General features: G+C 39.6%; 1 protein-coding gene across 1 annotated transcript in view; it reads left to right on the top strand.

Moving 5' to 3' along the window:
• Nucleotides 1-14,601, top strand: part of TGFBR3 (transforming growth factor beta receptor 3) — a 98,466-nt gene that overhangs the window by 44,502 nt on the left and 39,363 nt on the right. Inside the window, exon 3 of the mRNA XM_054384108.1 lies at nt 2,721-2,858. Within this exon, the coding sequence (XP_054240083.1) occupies nt 2,721-2,858 (138 nt within the window). The remainder of the gene's footprint in view (nt 1-2,720; nt 2,859-14,601) is intronic.

Genomic DNA, 14,601 nt, shown 5'->3' with positions numbered 1-14,601 from the left:
ACTTTATCCCATTTGGAGCTGAAAAAGAAATCAGAATAAAATTTGAAATCATATTTGCCAGGTCAAGACTGAGAAAAGATACAACAGAGCTACTTTGGTAAACTTAGATTACAGTATTTTTATTGCTTCGTAAGAAAAAACCCCTAACAAGGTAATTATATATAATAGTTGAGACAGCTTATTACTAATTAGCTGTGATTATGGTTGTAAACCCATAAGAATTAGTGAAAGCTTTTTAATAGCCATGAATTTAATAGCAGTTCTAAACACCTTTTTCTTTCCACTCTCACTTCTCTATTCCTAGGCAGAATAACAAAGTGGGTGCCTTGCAAAACAAGTAATTTTCTCTTTTATTTTAGTAGAACTCATAGATTCATAGAATGGTTTAGGTTGAAAAGGACCATAAAGATCATCTAGTTCCAACCTCCCTGCCGTGGGCAGGGACACCATCCCCTGGACCAGGTCACTCAAGGCTTCATCCAACCCAGCCTTGAACACCTCCAGTTAGGGGGCATTCATGACCTCCCTGGGCAACCTGTTCCAGTGTCTCACCACCTTCACTGTAAAGAATTTCTTCCTCATACCTAGTCTAAATCTCCCCTCCTCAAGCTTAAAGCTGTTCCCTCTCATCCTATCACTACAAGCACTTGTAGAAAGTCCCTTCACAGCTTTCTTGTAAGACCCCTTCAGGTACTAGAATGCTGCTACAAGGTCTCCCCAGAGCCTTCTTTTCTCTGTGCTGAACAGCCCTAACTCTTACAGCCTGTCCCTGTAGGTGAGATTCTCCAGTCCTCTGATCATCTTTGTGACCGTGCTCTGGACCCACTCCAGCAGTTTGTCCCTTTTGTGCTGGGGGTGCCAGACCTGGATGCAGTACTCCAGGTGGAGTCTCACAAGAGCACTAACACCATGCAGTTTCTTAAAATGATGTATTTTATTCTTTAGAGGCAGAAAATGGAGACAGACATGGTCCCCAGAAGATATGGTAATCCATGGTGCTTAATATTTCCTTCTGGAAATGCAAAAATACAGGAAAGCCTACTGTTGGGAGAGGCCGGACAGTGGGAGGTGGCAGTCTCAGCCTTTCCAGGCAGAGGCAGCACTGCCCTGGGCTGCTGGTGGTTGGTTCTTGAAAGCATTTTGGGTTTAGCACAAATATGGAATTATTCTTTTAATATCAGTTTTTAAGCAAGCTTTAATCAAGCATATCAGAGATGAAGATAGAGCTGTCCTCAGTTCCTCTAGAGGTGTGTTTATGAGATTTGACATCTGTTTTATTGTGGGGACCTGAGATGTGCTTAGTCAAGTGACTTTTGAGAATCTAGTAAATTCTGCACATAAGCACCTGCATATCAATTAGTGTGGTAACACAGCCAGCTCTTTGATAGCGCTTTCACAAGTTCTTAAGTAGTACAAAAAAGATATTTCTGTTATCTTCCAGGTGTCTTCGAGACCTTTGGAAAGATTTTCAACAGTAACAGGCACCCCATATTCATTTTGGTCTCTAGCTTTCATCTAGTTAGCTTGTCAGATGAATCTGCATTTACTTGACTAGTGAACTAACTGATACCACCATATAAGAATAATGCAATAAACTATATGTAGTGGCTTCTGTGTCTCAGATTTTCTTTCAGTTTCTCTAGCAGTAGACGAAACACATTTTGTATGCTTGTTTCTGTGTGCCACTACTCAAACTGGTGGTCGTGCTCATCTTTTGCTCCCTCTATGCAGAGAGAATTGTGGTTGTCTGTCAGGGAATCCACCTGCTACCCAGTGTTGTGATACATCAGCTTCTCTGCTTAGTCTGTGTAATAAATCTCTCCATTGTACACTAAAGCTTTTTTCCTATAAAGCAGGATGAAAAATCAAGCTAAATGCTGATTGCTTAAAAAGTTTATTAGATACTGCAAAACCACTGTAATTCCAATTGCAAGTTGTTATATACTAAAACCTGGCAGGCTGTTTGTCTCTGTCATGCATTTAGGCAGGATTTTGCTCCATGTTTAGCCCCTTAATAGATGAGCAGTGCTGGGACATGGGTATCTGGGCATGAGGGGCTTGCAGCAACCACAAGCTGGTTGCTTAAAAATCACCTCTAACAGCTTACCCCTCAACTTGGTGATACCTGCTTTCCTGGAATCATTTTCCTCCTGTATCCTTTTAGTCTCTAATGACAGGCATTTTCTTTCCCTAGGGTATGTTAAAATTTCTATGGGAATTCTTTCTGTAAACTAGGGTAGTGTTCACTTGTGTTCCCTCTGGTTTTGTTTTATTTGTTTTGCAGGTTAGATTTATAACCTAATGGCATCAGCAGATGAGGTTCGTACTCTTAGCCAGCTTTGTAGGCCACTATCTAGAAACCAGAAATAGGAGTTTGATTTGCAGTTCTTTTTATCATCTTGTTCTCCAACTTTCAGCTTAGTGGTTTGACCTTTTGCATAAGCTATTTTTCATCTGTATTTGCCAAAGTTTTCTTGAACACTTTAGCAGGGCTTTGCAAACATAGAGCACAAATGTTAACTGTTTCTTTCTCTGTATTATCTGTACTCTGTTGACTTTTTTTATTATTATTTTTAGTCTATAATTTTTGGGTCAAGAGGCCTGAATGCTGAAATCCTTATATATATATATAAAAATGAGCTTTGATTTGTTGTTTCAAATTCCAGTTTAGTTTGAAACTTTAATAGGAAGTGTTAATATATTTCTGTGTTTCTCTGTAGGTGACGTTACATTTGAATCCAATTTCATCAGTGCATATTCACCAGAAGCCTCTGGTGTTTATTCTCAACTCTCCTTTGCCTTTGGTCTGGAAGCTAAAAACAGAAAGACTGGCACCTGGAATCCGAAGAGTTTTCTTTGTAAGTATACATAGTCCTCTGGCCTGCTCTATGTCATAGCTACTGATTGCACAGGATATAGAGGTAATGGCATTCATGTTGAAAGTTTTCAAACATACATTTTAAAGAAACAAATTAGCAGAAAGTCAGGTTTCCATTTAGTACTCTGGGGAACAGTTAGGTGGTGTAGGGCAAAGCAGTTTGAAAAAAGTACCCAATTGCTCATTAGGTAAATTCAAGGAAAAGAAAGTAAACCTGCTTTTTCAGAATCTGTGTGACATGTAGTTATTATCACTACTAGCAGCCATTACAGTTCAAAAAGCTGTGAAGTTACAGCAGATTGCCAGTCCTGGTTAGAAGTTTAATGTATCAGAATGCAGAAAGCCTCAAAACAAAGGGGAAATGTGGGTGAACACTAGTTGTGTGGTCTGTGACCAAAACAAAAATCTTCATGTATTGAGCTCAATATATACAATTATAGTTTATGTCTCTGCTGTCTATTGAAATGACCAAGCTAAGCCTGGAATGAAGTAATTTCTATTTCTCAGGCTGGAGAACTGCTTGTAATGTAGGATCCAAATATTACCTCGTATTTGTAAATCATGTCCTTAGAGTTTGCCAGGATATTCAAGTTTGCTATTTGCAGTGAAACAGACTACTTGTTTGGATTAAATTTCCAATGCGTGACATCATGTCTAATCATGACTTGTCTTTATTGAAGTCGCAGTTTTTACTATATTCAACTTTAATTGCAGAACTAATCTTAATTATTTTTAGCTGTATCCTTATAGGGTTTAATTTTGCCCTTCTAGCACAAGTGACAGAGTTAGGCAAGAAGTGTCCTTGATATTTTGAATTGTGAAGGACTCCATCCTGTTTCCAGTACAGTGTGTTAGTGACCGGTACAAAGAAGATTGGCTTTTTTTGATTTCTAAGGTGTTCACAATCTTTAATTTTTCTCATTACTGTGCTAGAGATTCTTGACTGCTATCTTCTTATTAACTGTTCCTGTTAATGTCCCTAATAGAACCAGTGCAGTTCAGGTCTGCTTAGAAAATGACTAAAGAACAAAATGAATGACAGTGTGATATCAGTCTTCAGTCCTGGCCAAAACAAACAGCACCTTTCTTCAGTTAATCAAGTCTTGGGCTTATTACCAGTTTAGTTTTGATCTCTTCTTACAATTACTACATGTTTATTCCTGTTTCATTATCTGCTGGCTTGTGTTCAGCTATCTCTTCCCCTCCCCTTGCTTCTGAGAGCAAAGAGGTACTTTGCTGGGAACCATCCATTTCAGCTCAGCAAACTGCACCGTTGTGCAGACTGTGATCATGCTGGACTGGCTTGGTTTGGCTCAGCAGGGCTTCTTCATAGGCTATGCTAAGGCATAGGAACAATAGGAATGTGCCAGACCTTGGCTGTCAAAACTGTATACCATTAACTAAGCATTTGCTTCAGAGAACTGTTTCAAGCTGTTCTGGTTACAAAACCGGGCTTGAAAATGTGAGCAACAGCACTCATGATTTGTGCTGAACAAGAAGTTGTCTGGCTTCAGGAAGTGCTACAGTAAACCTGGTCATGGATGCTTCAGTAAGGAAAGGATGGACTGTGTCTCAAGTCCAACAGGAGTACCTGGTAGACTGTACAGGTTCAGTTCTCTGTTGGTGGGACTGAAAATGCCTTCTTTTAGTACTGCCTTCTCTTAGTACTCCCACCTCATAAACTCTGCTGATCATGGTAAGGCCTGAAAGTTGTGATGTCTCATATCATTGTCCCAGCACACACCTATTGTGGTGGGATAACACTACTCCTCATAAGCTGTGCAGGTACAGGAGCTTGCCTTTCTGTTGCAAGTACTGAACTGCTTCCCAGTGTTGACCCATCCCTAACCATGTCAATAGCTCTCCATAAGAACTTTGGATCTCTTCAACTGCCATATAATGTATGTATTCTTCCTTCCACCCTGTTAAGGTTTCTATTTTTCTTTTATATTGAAGAACTTGAAAAATGAGGTTGCAGAACAGAAAATGCCAGAATACCAATCCAGTGTTACCTCTCCCCGTTTAATTCCTGTAGTCTCTCTCATTCTGCATTCTCTCTCTAAGACAATATTTTTGCTGCAAACATATGATAACTCATGTATCAGGGGGTCATCAGCCTTCCCACTTTCCATGTACCAGTTTCTCAGTAGCTGGGGTTTATAGGCCATGGGGTTACAGGCTCAACAACTTCAACTGAGGTAATCATCCATTACTTTTCCCCAGTTCCACTCTGTGGAAGGATAAATACATTGTTTTCCTGAAAGCTTTCTGAAAAAATGAAATGAGAACAGAACCACACAGGAAATTTAAGCAGCACCTGTGGGTGAGTGCAGTACCAAAGACAAAGAAAGTCAAGGGTTCTGCAGCAGAGCTGTTTGCCTGTTATGGGACATGCTAGTTTTCAATCCATGAGACTGCCTTTATCCCAGAGGAGCCTCTCACTTTACAGAATTAAGGGTTCTTGTTTAAGGGGAGTTGAGGGGCAGATGGACATACTACTTCTACTTGAGGAGAGATTCTCTTCTTTCTTTCCCAGAGTAAGCCTTAGAGAGCTGTGCCTAGGAGTGTAAATAGCAGCTCCAAGAGCTGAGGAGTGTGAAGCTTGCTTCCTTGGAACTTGTTTGAAAATACTTGGCTTATCCATGTGGTTATGCAGCTCTGTCTTGTTCATTCTCCTTAAATATATATCTTAATAGGGTATTTTGAATCATAAATTATTTAGAATTAAAAAAACTTTTTTTACTGTCCGTGAATTCTGTGGTCATAACAGAAATCTGTGTCATACATACCATGGGAGTGTCATAACTATTGTGTCTGTCTCTATGGAAGCCTTGGGTAGGATAATCATCAGCTTCCCACCTTCTCCTTCAGTCTTTTCATACAATACATGAATTGACAATTTTGTTAATATACTGTATGTAAAGTATGAATCGTGCTGTTTCATTAATTGATCTATAGTTAGGAAAGGTAAGTAGTGTGAAGAAATTTAAATAGCAAACTCTGGGTCTTACTGCTGATAAAGACTGCTGATAGAGCCAGGTCAAAGTTTGCAGTTAAAAGATCATAGAACTATTAGTAAAGTCCTAGGCGTTGATTTCTTTTTGTTCCTAGCTATTAGTTTTTCCCTGTAAAGCACCATAGTAAAGTTCTTGAACTGTTACAGGGAGATGTGTTTTGAATAAATTAAAAAAGGCAGATGAATTGTATTAGAAGAGAATAGGTTATTTCTAGCAAAGAAGATAACTTAAGGATATGAGATAATGAATTGGAGCACTGTGTAAAGTGCTGTTAGCACCTCTGTACAGGTGGAGAAACTAAGGCAGACTGAGCTTAAATGATGTTTCTATTGGAGCAGAATGTGGAGGTAGCACTGTGTGTTTTCAGTGTCCTCCTTAGGAAGGTGTTCTACTACCTTTGCTCTCTGAATTCATTGTTTGAGTTTCCACTAAATCTATGCCACCTGAAATTGTTTTATTTAGAGGAAAGGATAAAAAGATTTAAAGCTTGTGTCAGCACCTATCCAAAAGACCATGAAAATAAGCACTACTGAATTGAACCGGAGTTTGACTTACCAGGTAGTTCAAGCTTGGATTTTTGCCTTGGACCTGCTTCTCATTAGGCAGAAGTCCGAAATGAATGTGAGAGAAAATCCAGCCTTTGAATGTATGGTTATAGTACAGAGGGAAGCACAAAATACCTTCTTGGTAGACTCGTCAGTATCATGTGATGCACATAGCTTCACTCAGCACAGTGACTGTTCACATGGCTTTCTAGTCATGGAGTCAGCTCACCATTCTGTTCTCACAAAATATGAGGCTAAATCTCACAGTGGAATAAATTATTGCTAAAATTAAATACCATGCCCCAACCAAAATTAAAGGTTGTATTTTGTAGCATCACATTTTTTTTTAAAGTCCTGCTTTTCCCAAACCAAACCATGATTCTTACAAGTTGGCATTACTTTGGAGGAAGCCATCTAAGACAGGGCACAGGTGCTAAAGCGAGTTATTCTTTACTAGTCTGTTCCTTATTGTATTGTCACTTTGCTTCTCAGGGCATCTTTCCCCATCTATAAGCCAGAAAAAAATACTAGTGAGTAGTCTTTAAGAAAAAAATTTGACATCTTGATAAAAACCTGACATAAATTTTTTTCTTTGTGTGCATGTGTTAAAAGTGAGTATGTGGTGACTACACAGTGTGATGTTAGCAGTACACTTGGCATAGAGTTATCTGACTCTGCATGAGTTATATATATATATATATATATGGATAGGTCAAGTGGGTAGTACTGAGAACAGTATTGTGATTTTCATGGAGTAAGTCTTGAGTTTATTTTCTTTGTGTTAAAAATAAATATATCTAAATATCATGGCATTTCAACCCAAAAATACCTGAAACGGGTTAGTGCATGAACTCTACGTGACCTAAATAATTGAAAGACATAACTTTGCTTACTGCTGTATCTAGTCATACTAGTGTGGATATTTTTACTTGTCACAAAAATACAAGTTTGGGAATAGGCATGTTTTGTTCTGGTATTCCTGAGCTGGATTCTCAGCCCTCTCATCACTCAGAAGAGCAGTGCATTGGTGGGAAGGTCTGCTCAGTTCAGCAAGGAGAACACCTAGCATCTGTGGGCTGGTTTGTTTGTTTGTTCCCTCAGCAGAAAATAAATGCCAAAATTGTATAATAAAGGTGGAGTGGGAGATGAAGTTGAACATGTTCACTGGATCCCAGGCTGGTTAGATTATGATAGATCACGTTTTTGCATAAGCTAGGCAACACCTGTAGAAAATGCTTTTACCCGTAATCTTCTTGTAGGTCAGTCTTGCAGAAAAAGCTCTCCAGACCTCTCCCACCACCCCACTTTTAAGTTTTCATACAGCAAAATAACTTCCTCCCTTCCCATCAAGTCACTCCTTTCCATCCCTAAAACAAGTTTATGTCTTGGCAGAAAGACCAGAAGTTTTGTGAAACTATCCAGCAAGAGGATTTTATAGGTGCCACTCAGCAAGTTAATTTTTTTCTTTAGATTTGGTAGCTTTCTCAATTGCTTTTATAGCCTAGGAATGCATTTACTGGGTAAATGAAAGTAGTGAGAATTAAATCAATAGCAGAAGGGACCCAATCCTTTGTGATTTCATGACAGGAATCACTGTTAGAATAGATCCTTACACAGCTACATATGTGATTGTACATAGTATTTGATTTAAAATGTGATGCTTCAGCTCTTTCTTTGAATTAGTTATTCAGCAGTTGAATGGATGAGACAGCACTTAGGCAAGCAAATAACCTTTACTCACAAGAACCTCTTTAATAGGAATGAATGTGTGTGTTAAGTTAGTAACACAAAGGAAGCAACAGCAGTAATGATAAATACAAAACCAGAACACGTGGTCTTTGCTTAAAAAAAAAAAAGAAAAGCTTTAAAGAATAAGTGAAAGAATGAAGAGTTATAATTATTAGTCATTTCTGTATTTGTAAGAAGGCAAAAAAACCATGTTCTTATTACTTTAGCCAATAGCTAGTTTATTGCTTTCACTTCATGAAAATATGGCTTGAATATTTTGGGTCTTTGCCACTAAACCACAGGCTGTACTATGGTTTGCACTAGATTTTGGATGACTGACAAAACTCTCTGAAAAACAAGTGCTATTTGTTTTCCTGTGCCTAGTATTTAACGGGAAATCAGGAGGCTAAATTTCCAATCACTGGTTAAACAGACCCAGATGTGAACAGAGTTCTTTGCTAGGAGAAGAGTGAGGAAAGATAGGAAATGCATGACTAGTGATAAATTTTGTATAGTGACCTTTCACTATTCAAAGTAAAAGCAGTGGATTTTCAGTGTTGTGTAACAGTGTCAAGAGGACTCTAAAAGGAAGATTACAGTTCTACATTTCTACCATTCTACATTTCAACCCATTTCTTACAGAGTCCTGGGTTTGTTTTCTTTATAGATCTTCATCACCCTTCTACTCATGAGCTGGAAATAATCCTGTAGTTGCCCTTTTTTGCTTGGCAGAGTTCATATTCCCCCTTCCTATCTTCTCCTATTTCCTTGCCTTTTGAAAGAATGGAAATAACATTGTCTAATTAAAAGCAGTGTTTAGTAAACAGTAACTCTTATTATGCTTTTTACAATAGTAAAATTCCCTGGAGATTTTGTCTCCTGGCCTGATTCAACCCCCTCCGAAGTCCTACTTTTCTGAAGTCTGCATGACTGGTTTACTCCAAGAAGTATCAAGAGGACCTCAGGTTATGTATAGTGGTTGTTCTTACATTCTTGGCAATAGAGTGGAAGGATTTTGTCAAAAGCAGGGATGGTAGAAAATGACAGGGTGGTAAATGCAGGTTTGAAAGCCATGCATTGTCTGCATTCGGTAAAAGGAGTTTAAGAGCACAATAGCCCAAGTGAGGCATCTTTAAATATCTAGGGTTTGGGCTTTCTGACTGGGTAGTGTTTTTTGGGGGTTTTGTTGTTGTCTTTGGGTTTGGTGGGGTTTTGTAAGGAACTACAGAACAGAAGTGATATTTCTGTCTTAGGAAGCAAGATATAGTATGTGGAGCAAATATACAGCATGTGGTAAAAAGTGTCTGTATGTGGTAGCGTAATGGTCCAAAATAAGAAAGTTGTCCTCTGCTTTCAAAGTAAGCACTTTGGTTTGGGCAGAAATATTTCAGAACTACCAGCTTGCCATTAAATTTCAGAGGAAGCAAGGCAAATGTATGTTCCTTAGTTTTTCCTTTTCTGGGACTTTCAAGTCTTGCACTTTTTTGAGTCTGGTTTGCTAAGAGTGTCATATAGTTCATATTAGATCTTCTCCTCTTTCAAAACTCAGGTTTTGCTGCTTGTTTCTTTCAGCTTTCAGAGCAACCTGTCTTCTTCTTTGTGAGGAGTGTGGATAGGCCAGATCTGGATGATGCTGCCTCTTGGATCTTGTGATGGTCTTTCTTGTTTCTGCTGCTGACTGATGCTGAATGCTCCTCGTCACAGTCTGTTTAAAAGTCCAGAACCATCACTTTCAGAGCAAAGGAGGCTGTTGGTTGGGAAATCTTGGGCTTTAAGTTAAACCAGGCTGCAAGAGCAAGGAAATAAACATTCTGAGATTTAGTGGTTGAGGTGTATTCCCAGATCCATCTTGTAGGAAGCGGAAAGGCCTGGAACAGGCATCTGTGATCGTCTTTTCTGTATGGTCACAGCTCCTTCCCTTCTTTGCTTGCTTTGGTAAACAGGGAGTTTAGCTAGTGGAAGTTTACAGAAGGCGGCAGTGGATTTTGGCAGACTGCTGGTGCTAGTGACGTGGAGATAAAAAAGTCACAACAGGTTGTGTTACTGAGTCATTGATTCCAGTGGAAACTATAGCTGCAGTTGCATAGATATGCTTTAATTCTCCCCTGCTCTTCCACTAAGTTGTATCCAACTTGAAATGGAATCCCTGGAAAAGCTTCTGCTACCTTACTTTGTTCAGATCAAATAAGTATCATGTCGAGCCTATTAAGATGTTGTTACTGTGAGATATGTGACTGATTACCTGTGTGCAGTTAATAAACTTCAGCCAAGCCCTAAACTTTGGGGAAAAAAATACTCCCTTTGCATGGATTGTTTGTTTATTTCCTTGTTATTTTAGTAACTGATCCATGAGGGTTTTGCAAGTTGCACTTGCTTTGGCATAGTTTCAGCTTTGGTGGAGAATCCTAAGATCTTCTTTAGAGGTGCATAAAGATGTGCAAGAGCATGATCCCATGAGGTTCTGCTTTCATTCCAAGAAAGTGTTGAGAGGCCTTAATTCCTATCCAGATCTTTGGCAGCTGCCAAACTGAACATTTCTGGTGAACTGCATATCTCCGAGGAAGGAGAGTTAAGATCTAAAATGTTGCTCATTTTATGTGTTTGATTTTAAAAAATGTGAAAATTGTTAGGTGGTCTTGAGAACACTAAACTGAAAGTGAAAATGTTACTACTGCTGGAAAGCATTGCACTCCTGTGGCTGCTAATGACTGTGTAAACCTGAGAGATGGTTCAGAAACCTTGCATGTTGTTTCAAAAGCAGCGTGTTTTTAAGTCACTAACCAGAGTATTGTTCTCTTACCTGATATTTCTGCATCTGTAGCTTGGCTTTTTCTCTGTAAGAGGACCAAAGCACATCAAAATACAGTATCAGAAAACACCCAGATGAGTCTGAACTCCATGTGGGCTGCTCTGAAAGTCAATTCAAGTTTTTGAATATCATTGTGAGCAGATTTATTGTTCTCTTACATGTTCCACCACAGGTCTGATACTGTAAAGATCTGATAAAACTATGAACAATGCTGATTTTCTTCTGCTAGTGTATTTACCTCAGTCTTGGCTTTACTGGTGCCTTTGGTTGTTTGTGCTGGGGGCGTGTTGGTAGGTAGTGCTATAGCGATTGCTTTGAGGGGAGGGGTTAGTTTATGCTGTGTAGCTGTGGATAATTAAATATGTGTTCTGAGTCACCTCCCAAAGGTGCTTACCTCTGTCTCAAGGCTAGATTATGAACTTGCTTGCTGCTTGGGAGTTCTGAATTACAACTACGTTAAATGCTTAAAATGTCACAAAGCAAACAAAGTAAATAACCTGCTTGAATCAGGTTCAAAGGGGGTAAAAAAAAAGGACAACAAACATTTAAAAGGAAAGAAGAAAATAGCTAAAACAACATAAGATGCTATTTTCAGTGTGTACAATCTTCATGCTCATTAGTGTATGTATGTTTGGAATGATGCAGAGTTGGTTCTGAGAGTTGTTCCTTCTGGAGAACAGTAACTTATGCCGTTTGGCACCTCTGCCCAGTAGCTGATGTCCTGAACTGCCATGGCAGACTTGCAAGGGCATTTTTTGTAAGATTGGAAAGTTTTCTTCAGGGATGTATAAAGTGTTTGGTTTTCTTCCAGCATGAGTAGTATATTTCCTTGCCTCTGTACAGTGCAAATAAAATTGCAGTCCCTGTTTTCCCCAATGGTCAGCAGGATAGTAATGTGTGCCTTCAAAATATGTTCCTAAACATATTGTATTCTTTGATAGAAAACTCAGGGTTTGGTAGTAAATTTCAAAAGTACTGAACTAGATTCTTGTTTCCTCTGACTGCAGAAGAGCATGTTGAACTGCAGTCCTTGCTGTGATTGGTGACCATGGCCAGTGGCTTGCAGACTGATTTTCTGTGGCAGGCTCGGAAATTTCCTCATTTAGCCTCAGAAGTGTGATAGGGCATGTAGGTGAACTCAGCAGCAGAGGATGTTTCTGTTGCAGTCACTTTTCATGTCCTCGCAACAACAGGAAGAAAGGCAGCTGGGATTTTTTCCATTCTGCAACCTCTGAAAGTAACCACTGAAGGAGATGAAGATGAGAAGATGAAGTGAAGATGAGAGAAGATGAAAGTGTATCTGGCAGTCATTTCTTAATCACTCTGTGTAATGAGTGCTCAAATAAAAATTTTTTATATGTTCCCAAATATTTAAAACTTTTTTTTTATTTTAATGTTATGGCTTATCCTAAGTATATTAGAGCTGCTTTGGTTTGTTCTGAAGAGTAAGTAGTTAATGTTCAGTGCAGGTGTTGAAACAGTGATGGTTGCTTTTTTTGGAAGAGTTTTTTGAATTCTTTCCAGAAAAAATAACGTGCTTAGTTCACTTAACCTGCCTTGGCTCTGTGCAGCAAAGATCCCAACATTGGCAGGCACAGCAGAGCTTTCTGCTTCTTTCTAAAACCTGATGGTGGAACCAGCATTTCAAAGAGACTTTACTATGTGATTAAAAAAAATAAATTACGATAAGCTTCCACATCCTTGTCGGTGACAGGGACAGTGGCATTGAATGCACTCTCAGCAAGTTTGCTGATGACACCAAGCTGTGTGGTGCAGCAGACACGCTGGAGGGAAGGGATTCCATCCAGAGGGACCTTGACAGACTGGAGAAGTGGGCACAAGCCAACCTCATGAGGTTCAACAAGAACAAGTGCAAGGTCCTGCATCTGATCAAGGCAATCCCAAGCACAAATACAGGCTGGGTGGTGACTGGCTTGAGAGCAGCCCTGAAGAAAAGGACTTGGGGGGGTGCTGGTGGATGAGAAGCTCAACATGAGCCACCAGTGTGCACTTGCAACCAAGAAAGCCAATCACATACTGGCTACATCAAGAGAAGCATATCCAGCAGGTTGAGGGAGGTGATTCTCCCCCTCTACTCTGCTCTGGTGAGACCCCATCTGGAGTACTGTGTCCAGTTCTGGAGCCTCTATTACAAGAAGGATCTGGTTATGCTGGAACATGTCCAGAGAAGGGCCATGAGGATGATCAGAGGGCTGGAGCACCTCACCTATGAGGACAGACTGAAAGAGTTGGGACTATTCAGTCTGGAGAAAAGAAGGCTCCCAAGAGACCTTATTGTGGCCTTCCAGTATCTTAAGGGGACCTACAATAAGGCTGGTGAGGGACTTTTTAGGTTGTTAGGTAATGATAGGACTAGGGAGAATGGAGCAAAAAATAGAAATGGGTAGATTCTGATTGGATGTTAGGAAGAAGTTTTTCACCATGAGGGTGGTGAGACACTGGAACAGGTTGCCCAAGGAGGTGGTGGAAGCCCTATCCTGGAGGTTTTTAAGGCCAGGCTGGATGTGGCTCTGAGCAACCTGATGTAGTGTGAGGTGTCCCTGTCCATGGCAGAGGGATTGGAACTAGATGATCCTTGAGGTCTCTTCCAACCCTAACAATTCTATGATTTGTGTTTATTTGAAGATGTTTACTGTATGATCATTTAGTGAGGATGCTTGTACCAGACTTTTTCATTGCTCTGCTTTCGGTCAGTTCCTGTCTGGTAGGACTCAGTAATTTTGGGGTTCATGGATATAATCTGCCTCACAGGAAAATATTTGTCATGCCACAGGATGATGCAGAAAGTTCTCAGGTTTTAATTAGTAATATGTGGAGAACCAAAGTTTATTCTGACAAAGAAAGCTGTTGTGCTAGCAGGCATTTCATTATCTCAAATGAAAAATATAGTGAAAAATGCATTGTTGCAAACTAATGCATTTTTTGTCAATATTGAGAAAGAACTATATTTTCTCTCATGCTTTCCTCAAATGTCTTAAAAGGTTACACTGATATTTCTTTACTGTGTCATTGGTAAATAAAATATGCCAGAAACATGGCAAAATAGCATAAATGAAAAACAGCTACTGTACTTCCTGGATAAACTGTAGTATTTTTGAGGTAGTTAAGGAGATTTGTTCCAAGGAGTGACTTGCCAGCATCCATTCAATATCCCTGCAAAACAACAATTGGTTAAGTCCTTAAATCCTGCCATTTTTATGCACAGGAAATTTTTCCAGTGAGACAAGAGCTCTACAAAGACGTCCCACATGTCTTAGATGTAAAAGACATCATTGCTAAGGGGTGCTCTGTGTGCAGTCCCTGCATGATCTGGCTTGTGCTGTGTCAGTGTCATTCTGCAGGGGTGTACACTGTGTGAAATTGAATGTTGGGAGCATTTTAAAAACACACCATAAAATCAGTCCAAGGTGCAGATGTTTCTAAGTGGTGAAAGTACAAGGTGAATGCTATTGGCTAAATACATTTTAAGGGTAACTCTGTCGCTCTCTTCTGCTAGTGTTTTAGATCTGGGGGCAATGGATATACTGCAATGACAAAGTTTGGTAGCTTATTTGAGAAGTGTGAGAGTATTGAGAGAATGTGGTGTATTATGTGCTACACTGA

The sequence above is a fragment of the Indicator indicator genome, chromosome 10 (assembly GCF_027791375.1).
Source record: "Indicator indicator isolate 239-I01 chromosome 10, UM_Iind_1.1, whole genome shotgun sequence".
Classification (NCBI taxonomy): Eukaryota; Metazoa; Chordata; class Aves; order Piciformes; family Indicatoridae; genus Indicator; species Indicator indicator.
Note: the sequence above shows the minus strand (reverse complement) of the source record. Positions and strands in the feature narration are given on the sequence as shown.